This window comes from Megascapheus bottae, chromosome 4, assembly GCF_031878675.1.
Source record: "Megascapheus bottae isolate mThoBot1 chromosome 4, mThoBot2.hap1, whole genome shotgun sequence".
NCBI classification, from domain to species: domain Eukaryota; kingdom Metazoa; phylum Chordata; class Mammalia; order Rodentia; family Geomyidae; genus Megascapheus; species Megascapheus bottae.
The window spans coordinates 81,207,857-81,230,157 of NC_143512.1; the positions used below are offsets into that span (position 1 = coordinate 81,207,857).

Consider the following 22,301-nt stretch of genomic DNA (forward strand, 5'->3'; position numbering starts at 1 on the left):
GTTTGCCTTCTCACTGATGATTTAGTTTTCTAGCTTGCCCCAGACTGACAGGAAGTTTCAGTGGTAATTCTATTATTGTAGTCTAGTAAAGAATTTTGAGAACCTCACAGGTGGCTCAGGGCCCGATGATTTTATTTTGGGGGCAGAGTTATTATCCCAGTGGTGCTGGCTTCCTGCCCAAAGTCAATTTGTTTTCTTCCATGTGCTTGTTGGGTAAATGGATCCCAATTATGGAGAATGCAGCAGAGGAGTAGACCAGCTCAGACAGGCTGCTCTTTCTTTTCTCTCTCCTTTAAACTCTCCCACTCCATTGTTTTCTAATCATCAGTTTAGTTCAGATTGTATTCATGGAATGGTTGATACAGAGGCCACAGAAAAGGATACATGTTGACTTTAAAGAGCAATTAAGTGTCTTTGAGATAAGGTGAGTCTTTATACAACTAGGGACAAGGTCAATGAAGAACTTCCAGAATGCTCTGTGGAAAACCTATTCTTGGCTTCATTTTGTAACAACAGAAGTGTGTTTTTGATTGAGGCAAAACCCTAGTCTTGATTTTTCAAAACAGCATCTCCTCAAGGGTTGATTGCCTGTCATTCATTCCTGTCCCTTTGCTTATGCCATCCTTGCTTCTCTCTCTAGAATATTCTTTCCTGTACTTAAAGCAAAACAAAAAGGATCGTCATTTTCTTCCTTTGTACTTACCAATGACCCTTAAGTCCTACTTAAACCTAACCAGTAAAATGGAGAGTGCTTTTCCCTTTAGATTTTAGTTGCTATGTAGAGAATCGCTATCCATATTAATAACAGGACAAGCCACCGATATTGCATGTTTAGGATAAAGAAGTATCTATGCTCGAAATTGTTCTGTAGTTATATTTCACTTTCCTCTAGTCTTTCCTTGAGAAATGTAATTTTCTTTGACACTGCATCAATAGAAGTGAATTTATGTTCAAAATGAAAGGGTTCCTGACTTGCCTTTTGTCTAGGTTCTCAGGTGTCATGCCTGCCTAGGCGATATTTGCTGGTAATGTGCTTTAGGAAGAGTGTATTAAAGCAGCCACCACAGGCTGTATTTTACTAGTTGTTATTTTTGCCTGTTTCAAACTTTTGGGGCCTTGGTGTTTTTATCTATAGTGGTGTGGGTATGAGAAATCTAGGAATTGATCTCTGTGGCAGCTGTCATAGGGCTATTTATTAGCTGTTTTTGAGGTGCTTTACTGATAATTATATTAGCATCTGCTATTTCCATGTATAATACTAGAGATACTTCAACTAATTTGAGTGAGTCTGTCAGAGGTAGTTAGGAGGAGAGGCCTGTGAGCTGCACCTCCACTTCTATGTCTTTATACCTGTTGTCCTCTGCGTGTTGATCAATTTTTAGCTCCCAGTCCCCTCCCACTGAACTCACACCCCTGTGCGGATCTCAGTCCCCACCAGAAGTTTTGAAATGTCCTTCTCCTCAGCTCCTTGACTGATGGAGGTGTGAAGGAGAAGGGGAGGACACAAGGGCTCCCTGGGGCTGCTCCATATTCTTCCAGGGAGGTTTCATCACTTCTTATTTGCCAGAGTCAAGGTGGTCTGCACACAGTCTTGTTCAGGCATGTGTGGGCCGCTGGCCTCTGAGGTACTGTCATGTTTTGGGCAAGTGTTGGGTCTTCACAGCAAAGTCTCCTGTGACTCTGGCTCTGTTTACAGATCTTTGTACTTATCACTTTAGGTTACCTTTATGTCTTCAGAGTGTTTGTTTGCCTCTTTTTTTCTGTTCTTTTCTTTCTTTCTTTCTTTCTTTTTCCACACCTGGGACTTGATCTCAAGGCCTGGACACTGTCCTTGGGTGCTCTACCACTTGAGCCACAGCACCAGTTCAGCTTTTCCTGTATATGTAGTACCGAGGAATTGAACCCAGGGCTTCATACATCCTGGGCAAGCACTCTACCACTAGTCCAAAGTCCAGGTCCCTGCCTTGTTCTTGTTTTTAAATAACAAACCATTTCCAATTTTTGCTTTTTTGTGTGATTGGTCAGTAATAATCTTGCATCTATCAAGTTAGGCTATAGGTACTTGTCCAATTAGTCTGGACGAAATTTACTAATACTGACTCAGGTTCATAAAAATTGTTTTGCTTGAAAGTGTAAGTCTGGGTTCTTTTACAATTAGAATCTTTGCTTGGGTTGTGGCTCAAGTGTTAGAATAACTCCCTACAGACTTTGAGTCTAATGTGCCCAGTATCGAAACAAAACAACCTTTTCCCCATTCAAAACCTGTTTCTTGACAGTTTGATTAAAACATGGACAAAATATTTATGCAGAAACATATGTTGTGGTTAGAAAAGGAAAAATGTGCATCAATGCACCTAGTTCTGTGGTGTGAAATCATCACCAGAGGCGATATTTTGGCAATCACATTTACATGAAAACTGGATCATGTGTGATGAGTATCACATATTACACACGATCTCCATGGTTGGTGTAACTTAACTTGCAAGCTTCTGTACTTAAGGAAGGTCTTTGTCACAGGGTAAACCATTGTTTGGCAGGAGTGATGAACAGATCCATGCTTTTGAAGTCTGTGTGACCTCAGTTCAGCTTGTGCTGCAGCCTCATCCCCACCTCCCTCTGGGTGGCCTTTCTTTGTCCTTTCCTGGGCTTTGTTGTTTCCCAGATCATCTTCTTCCTTACCTGTTAATTTTTAACCCCTGCTAGTACCATCAAGAATGTAACTGTTAATAATATTGTTTCTGTGTCTCTGTAGACAACCCTGCTCCTAAATGCCCCAGTCTTCATCACCAAACCAAGGCTTCTTCTGTTGGGGATAACACTGAGAGGTATTTTGGGGGATGAAGCTTGTTGTGCTGACTGTAGGTCCTTGGAAAACAACAGTCCCATAGGAAATAAAATGTGTGTGTGTGTGTGTATGTGTGTGTGTGTACGCACGTGTACACACATGTGTACAGTTTTGCCTGATGTGCTTATATACATACTATGGCTTTCATAAAGGATGTTGTCAGCTGTATTTCAGACCAACTTCTAAGTTTGGAAGCTTTACCTCTCTATCCAGTATAACTTTGTAATGTTATTATAATTTTCAGGATTTGGGAAAAATCCTCCATGTCGCTAAGCCAAAAGCATAACAATGTTTTTGGCAGAGTATACTTCATAGCTCATGATGAAAATTCTTTAGTGTTTCTAATAACAAACAAATCTAATAAAGCATATTGTAAACAGTTTTAAATGGGAGAGAGGTGCATTTCATTACAGATCGTGGGAAGAGACTTAGTTCTATTCTAGTCTTAAAGGGAGAAAGGGAGTTGAGGGCAGGGATTGTAAGAGAGGCCAGCGCTGGAACTGCGATAACGTTGGAAGGATCCGTCTTCAGGGAAAGGAAAGTGCACTGTTCCCGACTCCCACAAATGTGCAGAGCACACAGCTCCTGCAGGCTCATTTTCAGTGAGGGCAGAGGGCTGAGATGGAAATCTCCCCCAAGGCCAACATGGAATCCCCTTCATAGATGGGTCCAATATGCTGAGATAGGATGACCTTTTGGAGAAATGTACCAGAAAATCAAAAAGAGGGACTTATGCAGATAGCCCAATCTTCATGAGTCTTGACAATAAAAATACAGTTTTTATTAGAAAAGTATAGTAAAATTTTAAACTAAGAAAAGTGAAAATAGTGACGGAGCTATTCTCTTAACTCAGTTTTCTCTCCACACACAATTTCTCACTTGAGGCAGTTTTCAAAAGCAGTGTAATAGTCTTCTTCTTCATGAAACGAAACAAAAATTGAAATATGCTTCTTTATCTGCTTTATACTGGCCATTCTCTTCTAATTTTTCAAATCAAGTAAAGCAGGATGACGGGATTCATTTGTAGTTACACTTGAGTCCATTACTTTTCTCCACATCCATCTTCAGTTCTTGACATCTATGTGTCTGTCAGCACTGTCCTGCTCATTTAATACTTGAACCATTTCATTCTTTTAAATTTGCTTTTGAGTTCACCTCTAATCAAGGATCTGGCTACTCAGACTGTCGTAGCTTGTTTCCCTTCTTCATAATCATAGCCATTACACAGCTTTATGGGTCTTAGTAGCTGTTAGGATCCGATATTTTCCTCTTTATTCTCGGCTCTTTCCATATCATCCTACCAAACCGTGGCCCATTTGTATCCCCCCCAACACACACTTGATTCAGTGGGCTGAGTGCTCGCTTGAAACTCTTTAAAACTTTATTTCTGATATATCTGAGATCCAGCCCAAGTTGATCAACTCATGAGAATTTTTCTGTGATTCATACTTAAGTTCACTTTTCAGTTTCCTTTGCTAACAGTTTATTAAGTTGCATGTACTTTTTTTTTATAAGTTCCCTTTCCCTTCTCTTTCATTTACTTTTTAATCCCTTCCTTATTCATTCATCCTTTTGCATCTCCCTTCTTGTTACTGCCTATCACCTTCAGGGTGAAGCCAGAGACACACCAGAGCCTTGCATGAGCTGGCTAACGAAGAAGTATTGCATGAGCTGGACACAGAAGGACTCTGTGAACTACAGTGTCTTCTGCTTCTTTGTTTGTCTAGAATATGAGTTCTGTGATTTTGGTTATATTCCTTTCATTTTGCCTAACTTATTTCTTCTTTCAATATTACAAAAAACTCCTATGACTTACAAACACATACATGCCTTGTGTTTATGAATGTCATGCTTGTTGAAGATATTGCAAACATTTCTCTAACTGAAAGATAAGCTCTTGGAAGAATCATTTATTATTAACTTCTTGATAGTTCCAATGCCTTATATATACTTCGTTAGAAGTATTTGTGTTAATTGACTTGCCCATAAAATGATGAAATTTATATATAATGCTGAAAAGAAGGCAAGATATTGCTCGCATAAAAATTTCAAAAAGCAAATATATGTTTCTCAATATCTTAGGACTGTTTTCCATTCAGCCAGAAGTAACTTTTAGATGATAGAATGTTTTTGCTCAATCAGTGACAGTAGAAAAAGGACTTGTTTTATAGAGCTCTTTCTTAAAAACTGTCTTTAGTCAAATCCATAAAACTGTATTGGGTGTGTTAGGGGGCTTGGGCATATTTTTGTAATAGATTTGATTTTAGCATCAGTGTTTGCTAAATGATTCCCTTTTATCAAACCAATAACTTCATTGATTTGCTAGTCATCACAACCCTGCTCATGCAGTGCAATATGACTAAAAATATTAATCCAGAAAAAGACCATCAGGTAACATGGTTGTCTGCCAAGGATAGCGATAAGGTATCTTAAAGCTGGCAGGAGACTCACAGCGTACTTTTTCTCTGCCAAAAATGAGCTACTGGATGCTGTGAAATGGCTCATGAAACAGCATCCTCTCCCTCTGCACACACTGCCCTTTTATTGTAACCAGACTGAACACTGGAGGCCTTCCATTGGGCGTTAACGATGCTTATAAACAGCAACAACGGAAGTCCTCTCTGTGCAGAGTTGCTGCTTCCTTATTTCTGTTAGAAAAAGGTGCAAACGAGTCCTAGAGGTAAATGTGGACTTTTCATCTAGAAAAGACCCCGTGTGTTTAAGGAGTCCAGTCGTGGGACACCATAAAGACCCAAAGGGCAGGGAAAGGGAGTGTCTCACTTGATAGAGCCACTTGGTACCTGTGCTTTGTTCCTGCTCTCTGGGTGGCTTTTGCGATTCAGTGATGCCTTCAGTGCTTTCTGTTCAACTTACCCAGGAAATGGGATTATTAGCATTCAGTTTTCCTCTGATGAGTCTTGGGAATGTGGTGTTATTTTCCACCCAGCTCAGAGCCAAAGGCAAAATGCACATCTGGCTTGTAAATCAGCACCAAACCCCAACGCCTGGCTTGCTTTCCATCACATTCTCAGTGTGGATTACGTGACACCTTGAGGAAAACCTTCAGCCCCTTTCTAAAGTACTGTGAGACTTGCTACCTGATCAGCTGCCTTGTATTCCCCAAAGGAGAAAAACCTTCCATTCTTACCTTTTTATTTCTTGTTTTGTTTTTCTCTGTTTAGAAATTGGCCCCTGGTTACGGGAGTTCCGAGCGAAGAATGCTGTGGATTTCTCACGGTTAACCTTCGACCCAGGACAGAAAGAACTTGTGGTAGGAGCCAGGTGAGAGATGATGTTCTCTATAGCTCCATGTGGGCTTCTCTGTTAAACTGAAGAGTGCTGAATAGCATGACAGCGTCTAAGAATGAAAGGCAGTAAGCATGGCATAAAGTCTGCAGCTCCGAGGAGGTGGGAGTGCTCCTCCTGGCAGGTGTTGATGGGATTTTACACAGCGCAGGTCTCCCGGCCCTGAGTTGACCGGCAGGTGCCTCCCATTAAACCTTAGGGGAGCTTTGGCAAAAATCCTTTTGAAATGAAGAATCAGAGGCAGAAAGTAGATAAACTATATTGTCCCGAGGTGTGAGGCTGGTCAAAGATGGCCTTGGGTTTCATACTCAGGTTATTTGACTCAAGAAGCCACTTTTTAAAATTCTTCATTCTTCAGTTGAATTCTGAAGACCAAGAACCCTTTGTGTGTATCAAAAGACCCCAGGATGATGATGATGATGATGATGGTGATAATGAGTTTATTTCTTTTTTGGGGGGTCAGATGTGAAACTGAGCTCTTTTGCTCAAGGCTAGCTCTCTAATATTTTGCATTAATTGGAAATAAGAGTGTCACAGACTTTCCTGCAAGGAGTTGGCTTTGAACTGTGATGCTCAGATCTCAGCCTCCTGTGTAGCTAGGTGTAAGCAATCTGAGCCTGGCCTAGAATTACCTTTTATGGTGAACTTGGTTATTCCTGTTCTAGTGAATTGAGAATTCAAGGGTTTTGTCATTATGTCTGTGTCTTATGGATACTTTGTATTCCTTTGTCTGTGGTTGAACAATGGAACACCTACAGAACAGTCCATGGATTTTTAAGTTGTTTAGCCCACGCTTCCATCAAAACAAGTATTTTAACCATATTCATCCTCATTCACCCTTCTTGTTTGCTCAATACCTATTTTCTCTTTTTAAAAAAATATTCTTTATCTGTTTATTTGAAATATGGCAGGGAAGGGGGAAAACAAGATGATTGGGAGGGAGTAGTGGAGTGAAAAGGGGACACAAATATGAGAAGGGGCATCAGTCAACACCTCTTTTCTGAGGCCAAGCTACCTTACAGAAGCTACTGCTCTTTCCCTAACTCTCAAGGGTCAACAGCTGTCGTTGAGTTTCTTTATGTCATATTCATGTATCAAAGCAATATATTGGATGATTATTCATTGTCCATCTTCATATACCTTTTTTCCATTCCCTTTACCTCTAAACTAGTCCTCGAGTCATGATATATATATATATATATATATATATATATATATATATATATATATATGCATATGCATACATAGCTTTGGCTACATGTTTTTTCTGGTCTAGCATCCTCAAATAAGTTAAAATATATGATGTTTGGCTTTTTTGAGCTTGGATTATCTCATTGTAATAGGGTCTTTCAATTCCATCCATTTTTCTGCAAATGCTATGATTTTATTTTTCTTTATGGCTCAGTAGTATTCTAAAGTATATGCATGTGTATATATATATGTATATATACCCACACATACATGTATACTGGCTGTGGTATGCTATGATCTTTCTTATAGCTTGATTACTCTTCTTTAGATATATGTTAGCTATGGTGTGGCAGGGCACTCAAGGAGGTCTAGTTCAAGTTTTTAAGGAGCCTCCATAATGCTTTTGACAGGACTTCACAAGTACAGGAGTTTTCAACTAGCTGCCTGTTCTTCAGACTTTCTTCTCATTCTGCATACTATATCCAACTCCCTTTTTTTAATAGGCCCACCTTGAAGAGTTTTTATGGGATAGATGTTGGCTGTTTTTGCCCTGGTCCAAAGCCTCTTCCCACCCTTCCAGCCTCACAGTATTTTCATTCTCACCTCACTCAGGCATGCAGAGTTCTTTAAGCTTCTCACGACTCTTGTAAATACTCTTTCTTGCCTCTGGGATTTGGAGGTCTCTCCTTATTTTAAATACTGGCCACCCACCTACTGCACAGATTTGCTGCTTAGTTAATTATCTGAAAGGGTGATGAGCTGGCCGGAGCTCCTGCCCTGGTACTGAGCTGCCACATTCCTTCACACGGTCTTGTTGGCATCTACGTCCACACCAGGCATCCGCATTCACCCTGGCCCCCTTGTTGCAAGGTACTGTGTTATTTTGTGATGGCTGTCAACTCATACACATATGTCAGGGCATATATGAGGACTTCCTACAGAGCATGGTTCTGTTCTCCTTGTAGAGTCCCCAAAAGATCTGTTGATTCAACGTATTTATAATCGGAATTTGACTTCATATTCTTTTCTGTATCTGGTGTATACTTAAGGGAGGAAAAAGGATTAGAACTGTAGCAGATTTATTCTGGATGTACTTTGGCAGTGGCATGAAGGAAGAGGCAGGCTCTATACACGAAGTCACTTTTCGGAAAAAAAAATGGGGTTTGGCCCTGGACTTAGGTGAAACAGCATTGACTGGGGAGGAGGGACAGGTATGATCCCCTTTTAAGCCTCAGCCCATCTTTAGAGAATGTTGGGAAGGGCTTTCTCATTAGCCTGATTCTTATGAAGAATCAGTTTCTGAAGATCCCCTGGTAAACAAGCCAGCATCTTTGCTTTGTAGGTGGTTGGCTTACAGTCAAAGACACAGGCTTCCCTTGTGAGAATCCATGGGGTAAATTGGCATTTGTGAAGGGCAACTGTCTTATGGGCTAGAGCCACTGGAAAGTATTCTCAGGAGACCCTTGTCCCTGGAGGGCCCCTTCCAAGTGTCACTAAAGTCCTCTCTTCTGGGTGTTTTGGGAAGCTTCCATCTGGAGGCTGTATCTCACATCTTCATACTGACAACTCAGCCATACTGGGAGAATTTGCACCCATTCTGTGTTAAAGTAGCATGCAGGAAGTGGGTTGGTTAGGAAGCTGTACAAATGCCAGAGGAACAGGAATAGAAGCCACAAAGTTTGAGCTGAGCACTATGTAATTGATCGTGTTTGCAGAATTCCAGGGGCATAGGCTACCTTTCCATGTGCTTTTCTATAAGGACTTGATAAATACACGTGGGAAAAATATGGGCTGTGCTGCGCCTACCTAATTAAGCGACCCAGAGCCAATTTCACAGCCTAATTTTCTCATGTTTAAGGCTGGTTTCAGCTGCTGGAAGGATGAAGAGAAATAATCCATAACAAATGATTGTTACATTACCAGGATCCCCGTAAGAGAGCTGTGTTGAGGAAAGTTTAAAATAACCATGTACGGAAGCATTTCAGCCAGACCATACTCTAAGGAGAGAAGGAATTTCACCTAGGAAATTTGATGGGATTATGCTCAGAAAGTCTGAAGGCAGTGAGAACTAGTTGTAAAACGTTAAAATTAGCCCAACCCTCAGCATCCTGTTTAGGAAAGCTTTTGACTTAGTGAGAGAAGTTTAGATAACAGGTGTGTATTTCAGAAATCAGTAATGATTTAAAAATATCACCTGTAAAAAAATAGAATGTTACTCTTTATTTTTTCATAGTTAGCACGAGACATTGTGAAACCACTTATTGGATGATTTCACTTTATACCAGTAATTCTTTATGTTTCTGACACTGAATTCAGTTAAAGATTCTTAGCATTCTTGGAAAAGGTGTTCTTTGAGCTGCCAATGAAAAACATCTCTTCGGGCAATTTATTGTTCTGTGGTGCCAGCAGGCATTTCAATTGCAACCCATGCAGTTTGGGGAGGATGTCCTAAAATTGCCAATTTCAAAGTGCCCACTATTGTTCAGATTATTTTAACATACCTTCCCATTTATCTCTTGCTTTATTCGAGTCTCGTCAAAATTTTGTCATGTTTGTGTTTTCCAGTATTAAGCTTTGGTGTATCCCTTTTAGAAAGTGAAGAAAAATGCTGCGAAATGCATGATCCTTGCTGTGTACGATTTCTGTTTGTTTCTGTTCTTAGGATTATACTATTTTTTGAATGGCCTTATGCTTCTCCATTATAAAACTTACTAAAATCAGTCTTCATGCAATAAAAAATTTAAAGGTATAAAAAATAAAAAGAATATAAGTTAGCTTAGATGTGGGTATGGATAATTATGGAAGCAATAGCGCAATGATACTTCACAAACTTGATGCAAGTCCAGGCTTTACTGGGGACAGAATGGTAGCAGCAGATGTAAGGGGAAGAGATAACATTTTTATTTTGTTAATAAGTTGGTCATATGGTTTTATATAAGGGTGGCAAATAGTTCCATCCTTAATTACTTTCTTCTGTAGGGGGTGTTCTATCCAAAGGCTATTCTACAATGCAGCACACTTGGTCTGCACCAGCCAGGATGTTTACAACTTAGCCACATTTTATTTATTTATTTATTTGGATAGTACCGTGGAAATGTTTCTATTTTACACATAATTTGAATGCAAACTCTTAAAATTTATAAGACATTAAAATAATCTTCTAATAAAATCAGTCTTCAGTATAAGGAATCTAAATTTCTTATTCTGTACACTTCTAAATAAATAACTTTGATCTATAACCATTGGAAATATTACAGTTCATGATAGACAAGTCAAACTGTATCATAAGTGAAAAAACTTAAGAATCAGCCTAAAAACACAATGAAATTATAGACAAATCAAACCTCTAAGTCTATAATTGAGTGTATGGCATTGGGAAAATTGAACGCATGCTCAGCAACATACATTCAGTTCTACAAAAAGCCCTTTAAAATTCCTTCGCCTAAATAAATAAGCAGAAGCATGATGGGAGGTACTGAGCCAGCCAGTACCCATGTCAAGTCCATTCTCCCTCTCCTTCCTGACGACGCGTAGCCACATTTTAAAATCCAAAAAGCTGAGCCATGCAATGAAAACAAATGCATTTTCAAAACATCTGTGGCTCCACAGAATCATGGTGGAGATGATGAGGCTTTCTTCTTGCTGGTGTTTTGGACTTTTGTTCTCTGTTTTATTGGCTGTTTGGATAGTTATTTTTTTTCCAAAATGTGATTTTCTAAGCATCTTTTTTTTTAACACATGTTTCATTTTCTAAGTGAGTTGCTTTCAGTTTCACATGTGCATTTCACTGTCAGTTATTTTCTTCCCTTAATGATGCTTCCCTCCTGATTCTTCTGTTTTCCGTAAACTTACGTGTAGTCTAGAAACGTTTCTGGAGGTGCTCCTTTACCGCCTGCGGTACTTTAGGGTGAATGTTCCTGTGTGAGTTCTCACACAGATCCCCACGAGTTCACGCGAGCAATGCAGTGGGACAGAAGCCCACAGATGCAATAAGTGGATCAAGTAGTGACCAGACTGGGTGTCAGCAGTCAGACCCAAGCTAATTGTCATACCTGATAACAGATAGACAGATTTATATCTCTGGATGTTTCCTCTAATTTTATCGAAAGCACATCAAGGGCTGGGACTTTGGCCTGGTGGTGGAGTGCTTGCCTAGCATGCATGAAGACCCAGGTTCAATTCCTTGGTACCATATACATAGAAAAAGCTGGAAGTGGTGCTGTGGCTCAAGTACATCAAAAAATGGTCACCTAAAAATACTGAAGTGGCTTCTGATTGGGATCAGGTATAGATGACTATTCCCTGAACACCTGCCCTGACATGAGCACTGGTTTATAGATTTGCCTGGGCGTAACAGACCTGTCCACATGCCAGCCAGTACCTGAGCTTCATGCACAGGAACTCTTGTCCTCACTACTAGTCAGTAGACTATTTTCTGTAGCAGAAGCTGTTTTTGTATTTATACTTGAATTACAGTATCATCTGCATTTTTTTTTTGCCAGTCCTGGGGCTTGAACTCAGGGCCTGAGCACTGTCCCGGGGATTCACTCAAGGCTAGCACTCTACCACTTGAGCCACAGCACCACTTCTGGCTTTTTCTGTGTATGTGGTACTGAGGAATCGAACCGAGGGCTTCATGCATTCTAGGCAAGTACTCTACCACTAGGCCACACTCCCAGTGCCCAAACAAACAGATTCTCAAACAGTAGTTAAACTAAAATCTGATTGTTTCCAAGGCTGAGGTTGTTCCTCCAAACCAAATGGTTGAAACATTGTAGTGTCTATATTGGACCATGTTGTTTTACTCATGGTTTGACTTCAAAGCTAAAGCTAAAAAAGGAAAGATTAGCATGCTTTTGCTATACTTAGGCTGGATTTGCTTTATGTATTCTGGGTAGCAGAAAAACAAACTTGAGCAAATTAAAATTTTAAGGACTTTGAGTGTTCAGTGATTCACGCATGAGCTCTCCACAGGCCACAGAGTTCATGTCTTCATTATTCATGGGGGAGGGAGATGGCTGGGAGTGGGGAGAGCTTTGCAAGTTGTTTTAGCAAGGCAGAGTGAATATTACTCGGTTGGTCATAATGACGAATTGTCTGGTTAAAGGTTGCTTGGTTGTTTCTGACTGCTTGAGCTGAAGTATTCTTTCTCACTTGACCTATGCCCAATTAATTATTTTAACAAAGTATGTGTTCTTAAATGCCCATGCTGAGACATGCAGGCTTCTATTTAATTAGAATTCCAAGTTCTCCTTTTAAAATGGTTTTACCACAAATTGCAAATAAAGGGGCCTGAATTTTAGATTCATATAAAATCTGTTTTTCTGCAATTGGCTAATATCATTCTCTCTCTTTTGTGCTGGTTATAATTCACATTTTAACTTGAAAGTTTTATTTTAGAAGTAACAAGGTGTAGCATCGTATAATTAAAAAGAAGCTGTAGAAAGTTGTGAGATCAAAGAATCTGCTTACAGCAGACACACTACCAAGATCCTCCTTCCCCTCTTCTCCAGGAGGTGTTTTTGTCAGCCTTACAGAATTAAAGGTAACCTGTGCAGAGTTAGACGAAATCAATGATTAGCAGTACATCCTAAGAGTTACTGTAGGCCCTACTATGCACAGAAACTGTGGGAGTGATGATGCAGATGTTGTGATTTCATTAATTATGGCTTAGGAAAGGCCTTGGTGATATTTCCTGTTCCATTTCCCGGTCTCACTTAAAGTCATTCGAAAGCTATATGTTGGGGCTTAAGGCATTTGCTATTTCTTGCCCCCTTTCTTCCGTAGGCTGGAATTAGAAGCACAGGAGTGTTTCAAGATTTTTTTCTTTTTCACTTATCTTCCTTCTACCTATTTCTTTTTTCTCCTTGGTTGGTTTGATTAATTAACCTTATGTACACATTTTTGTATTTTTTTCTGTTTCTTTTTTGTTGTTGTTTTTGTCCAATACTTACCAAGCATCATTGTGTCTTTGCGTTAGCTGCAGAAGTACTTCAAAATTTAGAAAGCTGTCTACTGCTCTCCCAGTTGTAAGTTCAGGGATCCAGGAAAATGACCTTGAAGATATAGCTGTAATATCTCTGGGGAAAGACATAACCATTGTTTCTTCTGACATTTTAAAAAAGTGACCTTTTTTCCTGTCAGAAGCGAAAACTAATGTAAACTGGGTGAGTGGTAGCTTACATCTGTAATCCTAGCTACTCAAGAGGCTGAGGATCTGAGGATTGCAGTTCAAAGCCAGCCCAGGTACTAAAGACCATGAGTCTCTTATCTCCAGTTAATCACTAGAAAATGGGAAGTGGGTCTGTAGCTCCAGGGGTAGGGTGGTACCCTTGAACTGAAGAGCTCACGGACAATGCCCAGGCCCAGAGTCCAAGCCCCTCCACTGACAAAAAACAAACAAACAACCCCCCCCCAAAAAAAAACTAATATAGGGGCCAGGAGATTAGCCTAGTGATAGAGTGCTTGCTTATCATGAATGAAGACCTGGGTTCCATTCCTCAGTACCACATATATAGAAAAAAGCCAGAAGTGATGCTGAGGCTCAAGTGGTAGAGTTCAAGCCTTGAGGAAGTCCAAAGACAGTGCTCAGGCCCTGAGCTCAAGCCCAGGACTGGCAAAATAATACAAAGCAAAACAAAAAAACCCACACAAATATAACATTTATTTATTTGTTTACATAGTTATTATGAAAAATTTGAATAACAGCCACTTAATTAAATTAGTTATTTAATACTATTTATTATTTATTAACTACTTCCTTTTTCATAAGTTCCACAAATGAGCCAACAGGTGTATAAATAGGCTAGTCAAAGTAAATGGCCAGCTTGTTTGCTTTGAATTCATGTTCATTGCAAATTTTAAGTATTAAGAATGACACATGAAGAAATGTTCCACATCTCTGGTCATAAAAGAAATGCAAATCAAAACAACTCTTAAGATTCCACCTCACTCCAGTTAGAATGGCCAGGATCAAGAAATCTAATAACAACAGATGCTGGCAGGGATGTGGCCAGGAGGGATCACTGCTACACTGTTGGTGGGAGTGCAAACTCGTTCAACCACTATGGAAAGCAGTATGGCAGTTCCTCAAAAGACTAAGCATAGAGCTCCCCTATGACCCACAATTCCACTACTTGGCATTTACCCAATTGTCCAGAAACAAGGACATACTAAATCCATTAGCACAACCATGTTCATTGCAGCACTATTTGCCATAGCAAAGATATGGAACCAACCCAGATGTCTCTCAGTTGATGAGTGGATCAACAAGATGTGGTATTTATACACACTGGAATTCTATGCTGCCATCAGAAAGAATGACATCGCCCCATTTGTAAGAACATGGAAAGACTTGGAAAAAAACATATTAAGTGAAGTAAGCCAGACACAAAGGAACATAGGCTCAATGGTTTCCCTCATTTGCCATAAAGTATAAACCTTGGACTCTCCTAACAGAGATTTACAATAGAGCAAAACCTAAATACATAAGTCCATATGGAATGAGGCTAAATGAAAGGACCATATAATGTGTGATTGTTGTTATTAATGTACTATGTTATTTTTCATCTCTTTTCTTGTCCCTTGGTTATCTCATTTTGTTACAGTATCTTACCTTGTCATCTGGTATATTGTATATACGTTTATTTGTTTATTTGAAATTGGATAGGGAAGGGGGAAAACAAGATGAGGGGAGGAGATTAGGGGAGGGAAATGGGGACAAAAACATGAGAAGAGGTATCAATGTATGTGAAGTAATGCACCTTCTATCAGATGAATATAATGTAACCCTTCTATTAATTGAGATACAAATACAAAAAAATAAATATTAAGCATTAAAAGGTATTTTTGGTTTCACATGGGTCCATCAGGATTTATTAATTTCTGTAATTATTCTTTGGATCTTTTCATCAAGAATTTACTTTTTACTAGAAAGTTTCTTAAGACACTGGAGAGATAAAGATGGAATACACTCTACTTGATGAAGATTTAATCCCCTATGGTAAAATATGGCAAACTACAATCCCAGCTTTACTTTCTGTTTTGGTAAATAAAGTTTTGTGAGCACACCATTCTATCTCTTTCTCACTGGCTGTGGCTGCTTTTGAGCTGTAACCATGGAGTCCAGTACAAGGGACACAGGTCACACATGTATCTGCTTCCTACCCTTTAACAGAGTATGCTGACTCCTGGCCACACAGTGGGAAAATAATTCTGGCGGAAATGTAACCTAGTGCAACCACTCTGAAATGGGCAATGGGGACTCTGCCAAAAACCAAACTGAGAACTACGCTATGATCCAGCCATACCATGCTTGCACATCCCCCAAAACATTAAATGCCAGACTATAGTAATGAAACTTGTGCATTCTTGTTTCTTCATTATTCATGATAGCCAAATTACAGAAACAGCCCCGCCTACAATGGAAGAGTAGACCAAGAAAGTGTGATTGATGTCTGTTTGTCTATTCACACCTCTCTCTCTCTCTCCTCCCTCTCTCCCTCCCTCCCTCCCTCCCTCCCTCCCTCCCTCCCTCCCTCCCTCCCTCCCTCTCCCTCCCTCCCTCCCTCCCTCCCTCCCTCCCTCCCTCCCTCCCTCTCTCTCTCTCTCTCTCTCTCTCTCTCTCTCTCTCTCTCTCTCTCTCTCTCTCTCTCTCTCTCATCATTTGCAGGGAAATGGATTATCCTAGAAAGAAGTATATTAAGTGTAGTAAGTCCAGCACAGAAAGACAAGGAGCACGTGTTTTATCTCAGACATGGAATTTAGATTTAAAGCACAAATATACATGAAAACACATGCAGAATTGTATGTGAATATACATACATGGCTAAGGCGTGGGTGTACTCACGGGAGGAGCCTGATGTTGTAACAGAACAACTAAGGAACTAACAGCATGAATACCAGGTAGCTGTTGGTTGGGGGTGGGGGGGCGGCGGGATGTATTATGTTTCGTGTACAGTATGTACAAAAGGAACTGCATAACTCCAGGCAGGATGGATGGGGAAAATGGAGGGGATGATGGAAGGCATAACACTGAGCCTGGTGCATTTCAATCATAAGCTGATTTGTAGAATTGGAACCCATTTGTGCAACTACTTCAACTAATTTAAAAATTTTAAAAGCCTAGGGAAAAAAGTATCACATATTTTATTAATTAGAGATAATCCTGAAAAATACTTGCCCATAGTAGTAATTAGATAATTGAATGTGTACATCACAGGTTAAGCGACTCACAGAAAAATAAAATTGGTATGATTTCATCTGAAATTAGTAGTTTAAAAATAGAAAATGACAAAGCACATACTCAACCCTTAAAAGTAGAAGCCATGAGTTGAACTTAGTGAAATAAGTTATCATTTATAATATTCATGTCATGTAGAAATTTTAAGTAGTATTTAAAGCATATTAAAACTGAGATGTTTAGTTTGACTGTGCAACACTAACATAACCTTTGGTCAAAATATATTTATAAAAAATAGTTTCTATTTTAAAGCTCTGAAGTTTGCTATAGAATTGTTTTGATTTTTGTGTGCTATAAAATGTATTTTATTTCACTTTTAATGTTGATTAAGAGGTAATCCATTCTCTTTTGAGTTCTTTAATTTTAATATTTAAAGTTAGTTTTTGGGGGGCCGGGAGTTTGGCCTAGTGGTATAGTGCTTGCTTGGCATGCACGAAGACCGGGTTCGATTCCTCAGTACCACATACATTGAAAATAGCTAGAAGTGGTGCTGAGGCTCAAATGGTAGAGTGCTAAGCCTTGAGAAAGTCCAAGGACAGTGCTCAGGCCCTGAGCCCAAGCCCAGGACTAGCAAATAAACAAAAAGATATTTTTTGGAAAATTCTTTTTTATAAGTAAGACTTTCCAGGGGCTCAAAAATACCCTTTTTAAGTGAGGGAATGAAATGATGCAGTATGAGTGTGAAAAGATATGTTCTAAACATGTGCAACTACAACCAAGATAAAATCAGTTATTTTTTTAGTCTCAAGGATCTGTATCTATATATGTGGATATTCTATTTTATGACCAAAAATCATATTTGATGATATTTAAAATTTATATTTTTATTATAAATTTTAAATTTTTAGCAACTTCCCTCACACCCACATTATTCAGAAACTATGACTTACATGTTGTTTACAGAACTTTGGTGGTATAATATGTCATGCATAGTTGCAATTTTAATTCTAACTTTTTCATCACCTGTGAATGGCTTATGGCTCAGAGGTAGAGTGCTGTTTGGATATAAACATCTCAGAGGAGGGAAGGAAGACGTGTGGCTAGCTTTTGTCTTTAATTTGTTTAATGGCCCACCTTAATCTAAACTTTTATTAAAGGACAAGAAAGATTTCTCTCAGCATTGTTAAAATGCTTTCTAAAAAATGTGCTTGCTTTTCAGTCTGCACATTCTATTTGTGCATAGTATATGTCTACTTTCTTTAATTATTCTAGCTTCTCATTTGGATCAGGCATCTGACGTACATGTGAAATATGAACTTGAAGCTTTTCTTTGATTTTACAGACATATTCATCAGAGAGCAATGGAGTTATTCTAAGTGAATGTCATTTTAAAACACCTGTGTCTTTAATAATTTATAGAGGTCAGAGTTAAGTTTTATGGTGTCTCTTGGTAAAATGAGTCATTCAGTTAATATGCTCATGATGGCTCAGCCTTTTCTTTAATGCAGGTTGAATCTTATTCCTTTACATGAAGGCACAATTGAACTTCTTCTGTCCGGGGCCCCACTGAGAATATATTCTTGTGCTTAGCAGTTTGTTGCTAATGACCCAATGGAGATTTGATGGGACCCAGGAATGAGTTCTTCTATGCAAGAGTCAATAAGAAATAAAGTCCCATGAAGATGGAGAAAACTTACTTGCATGTTTAGTGGGGAAGGACAAATAGGTTTTAACATTGTCATTTTGAATCTGCCAGACTTAATGGCTTTGTGATTTGAATTATACAGCCCATTGCATCTGTGTATTCCTCATACCATTATTCCTAGAAGTAATGTGGTTTATTGCATTTGAATAGCAGTCTAATTTTATTCTAAGACATTTGAATAAAAAAGGGAAGATCCCTATCCAATGAGACAAAGGCTTATTTTTATTTACTATAGCCATAAAACTAAACTAAACTTACCAGTTGGAAAACTTGCTTTTTTACTTCTTGCATATATAAGAAAGGGAAGAGAAAAATAAGAGCATAAGAAATAAGTCAACAATGTTAACATGGACCTAAGACACTGCACAAATCGATTCTTTTAACCTCTTGCACCAAAGCCTTTCCCCTGAATAATTCCAATACTCTCCTAACTACCTATTTATACTTTTGGGTGTGAGGAAGATGAATGAGACCACTTACATGCTTTGAGTTGTTGAAAGCCTTGCCCTATTAGAGAAACTGATGCTAAGTACAACATTTGCTTAGCATTCCCTGTTGGATAGGAACCAGAACATTCCTCCTTCATGCTGGAAAGCCTGGTGGCCTTTCCCGTGAACCTCATATATATTGTTTCCCTCCTTTCCACTCTTAAAATCAGAAGATAAAGTGGTTGCCTCCTCTGTAGCGCCCTGGAGAGCAGCCATTTGCAGAAGACATAGATCTTACTTTACTTTGTGAGTGGCCCAACATCTGGGAATATCAATTTTTTATTCCCTTTAGAAGATTTTCTTTCTTTGTTTGTAACCTTTAACTTCATAGGTCATTGACCTAAACAGTGATGGATCAATTGCTTAGAGAGTTTCTACATCCCTCAAGTTGCTTAGCTGGAGCTGGATTGAAATTTTTCTAAAGGCAAAAATAGTCTTGGCATCATGCATGGAAGCCAGTGGTTTGAGGAAGGGGTCTGAGGTCAGTGAAGTCTACTTTGTGTTTTTCCAGCTGCAGAGGACTGACGAAGGTAGGTAGGGAATTTCCTAAATGTTTCCTTGGTGATATATATATTTATTTTTTTATTTTATTTTTTATTTTTTGGTGGGTCATAGGGCTTGAACCCGGCCTGGGCGCTGTCCCTGTCCCTGAGCTCTTCAGCTCAAGACTACCACCCTACCCTGGAGCCAAGCCTCACTTCCTTTTCTAGAGGTTAATTAGAGATAAGAGTCTCTGACCCTTTTGTGTCAGGGCTGGCTTTGAACCTTGATGCTCAGATCTCAGCCTCCTGAGCAGCTAGGATGACCGGCGTGAGCCATCGCACCTGGCTTGGGTGATTCTTTTTTTTAAAAAATCGTTTGTAAATAGTTGAAGATCCCGGTAGATGAGCTGATTAGTAGAATGTTCAGTATTACAGATTTCTAGTTAATTGACTGGTTTGTGGAGATCATTACTAGGTATTGAACATTTAGAATCAATTTCTAACTCTGCACCTTAAAAAAAAAATCAAGCAAATCAAAATCCTGACCCAGAACTAAATATTGAGAGTTTTCAAAATTATAGACTGTTCTGATGATTCCAGCTTTTAATTTTTTTAAATAAGTTTTATTGAGTGAGCATTGTTAAGTGACTCATCAAAAGAGCTTGCTGATGTACATTTTACATGACTTACATAACTATACTCCATTTGTAGTTACCTTTATAACAGTAAAATATTTAAAAAGAGCTTATTGAAGGAATTTATGCTACTAATAATTTTACTAATTTTTGTGGTAAAATTGTAATCATATATGATGTTTATCTTGAGGTATTAGTTTAGAAAGGCACAACCATTGGTAAATACTTTGTCAGGAATTTATTGAAATGTGTCTCCACATGACCCAACTGTGTCCTGCAGGTCCTGTCTCTAAAGGGCTTTACCTCCATTGACGAGAAACCAGCTCTGTAACACGGGCATTTGGTAGGGATTTCTGGTGCTTCCTTTGCATGTTTTTCCTTGAAGACTTAGAGCTTCCATTTCTGTTTTCTTCAGTTTTGTACATAGGCTGCTGAGATAACTAACCTCAGTTCCCTTGGCAGATTGTTGACTTTGTCTGAACTAAGTTCCTCCAATGACACAAGGTTTGCATAGACTTAATTCAGTAAATTTTATTTTATTTCAGTTTGAACGCAAATAGTCAAGTGCACTATGACTTGAGCCTCATCCTTAACTCTTTTTTTTTAATCTAGTTTTTGAGATCGAGGGGTTTCTCCCATTCTAGGTGGGGCTGATTTCAGACTATGATCCTCCTATGACCTCCTCTTTTTCATAGCTGGAATCACAGGCACATACCACCATGTGTAGATAAATTCGAAAGATTAATAAAAAAAACCTGATTAGTGCAAGTGATCAGCATCATATCATCATACTTAAACTGAATTTCAGAATTGATGATCCACAGGTTTTCTTTTCTCTCTAGAGAACAATAGGCTATCTTACAATTTCCTCATCGCTGTGTCTGTCTCTCTGTCTTCCTGACTCTGTCTCTTGTCTTACACACTGACAGATATAATACCATTGATTATCTATGAGCTCTTTATCAATCTCAGATGTGTGATTGTTGATAGACTGAATGCCTCTTTGTTTGGTCCAAAATAACTTGCACTATCTATATTTTATTTGGATTTCAAACTCGCAAACATATTTAGTCTTTACTCTTATGTATATAATTTATACCTTTTTGAAGTCTTTATTAAAAATGAGTGTTTTCTTTTTGTATTTTTTAGAAACTACCTCTTCAGATTACTGCTTGAGGATCTCTCTCTCATCCAGGTGAGTGCAATGTATTTTTCTTAAGCTCTTATTTGCATTGCAAGGAAATTATGATTCAGTGAAATACTCAACCAAGGCCCAGCCCCCTTGTGGTTTCCTCCTCTGAGTACTCTGAGCTGTTGGAGGGGATGAGAATTGTCACTTTCTTTAATTCCTTTTCCTACTCTGATATGGCCTGTTCATTTCCTGGTGGCTATACTCATACATTCTTCCTCGGTAATCAGACACGCAAGGGACGCTTGCAGTTATGCAAGCCTTTCCCCAGTTGCTGCAGTTAGAGAAATCATTGGTTATTTAGTTTCTGTCACTCGTTGATTATCTCCTTATGAACCACCTTTGTTTCCTCTTTCCTTTCACTGTTATAAAAACATGAATAAACAACAGTAGGTAAAAATCCAATTTCTGGTTATTGCATTTAGGGACCAATCTTCAGATCTTTATGCATGAATATTTATTTTAATGGCAGATCTGAAATGTAAATGCCTCTGTTGTTTTTCTTGTCTTTTAGAAAAGTGTGATAATCATGTCTTCAGGAGAGGAAGAGACTTAAGACATGAATTCCTCCCTTTCCAAAAATTCTGGGTTTTCATAAACCATGCCAAAATCCCTGAGACATAACTCCTTATGGAGACACACTTTACTGAATGTAATATCATCTTTGTGCCCTAGGTTCTAAGAAGTGATTGGGGACATTTTGTAGATTTTTTTTCTCTCTCTCTAATGCCACTATTGTGAATATTCAGAAAGCATTATAACAATTTTATGATTAGATCTGTGTTTTATTTGCCAGACTCTTAATCTAAAATAACCCTATGCTCAAAGAAAATATTGGGGAAAAGCCTGAGCTTTGAAGAACCTCAAATCTGGATTTATGATCTAGTAGGTCTAGGCTTATTAGTAATTGTTGCTTTATTCATAGGCAGAATGGCCCCAAATCCATAGCAGTCCTGTAGAATCATGATTAAAATGAAATAAGACCCAGAAAAAAGGCAAAGTACAGCAATTTCCACACAAGTGTACATTGCTTTTGTTTTAAAAGTTATAATACATCCCTGTCTTAATTTTGCCATCACAGTCAGCAACAAATTATCTTATCAGTGTAATTTCGTGTACTAGAAATACAGAATAAATCAGCCAATTGTTAAGATTGTGCGATTATCAGTAAGTAACCAAAACCACCCATAGTTTTAGAGTATGTTAAGTGAAATAGCCAGGCAAATAAACTTGAGTAATGCATGGTCTCCCTTATCTGCATAATCTAAAACTGAGAAAT

At 38.8% G+C, this 22,301-nt stretch overlaps 1 protein-coding gene across 4 annotated transcripts in view; it reads left to right on the forward strand.

Moving 5' to 3' along the window:
• The window catches only part of Sema5a (semaphorin 5A), a 377,405-nt gene that overhangs the window by 180,333 nt on the left and 174,771 nt on the right, over positions 1 to 22,301 (forward strand). For all 4 annotated transcript variants that reach the window (XM_090332136.1, XM_090332139.1, XM_090332137.1 and 1 more), the window contains 2 exons: positions 6,028 to 6,127; positions 20,983 to 21,028. In XM_090332136.1, coding sequence (XP_090188262.1) covers positions 6,028 to 6,127; positions 20,983 to 21,028 — 146 coding nt within the window. The remainder of the gene's footprint in view (positions 1 to 6,027; positions 6,128 to 20,982; positions 21,029 to 22,301) is intronic.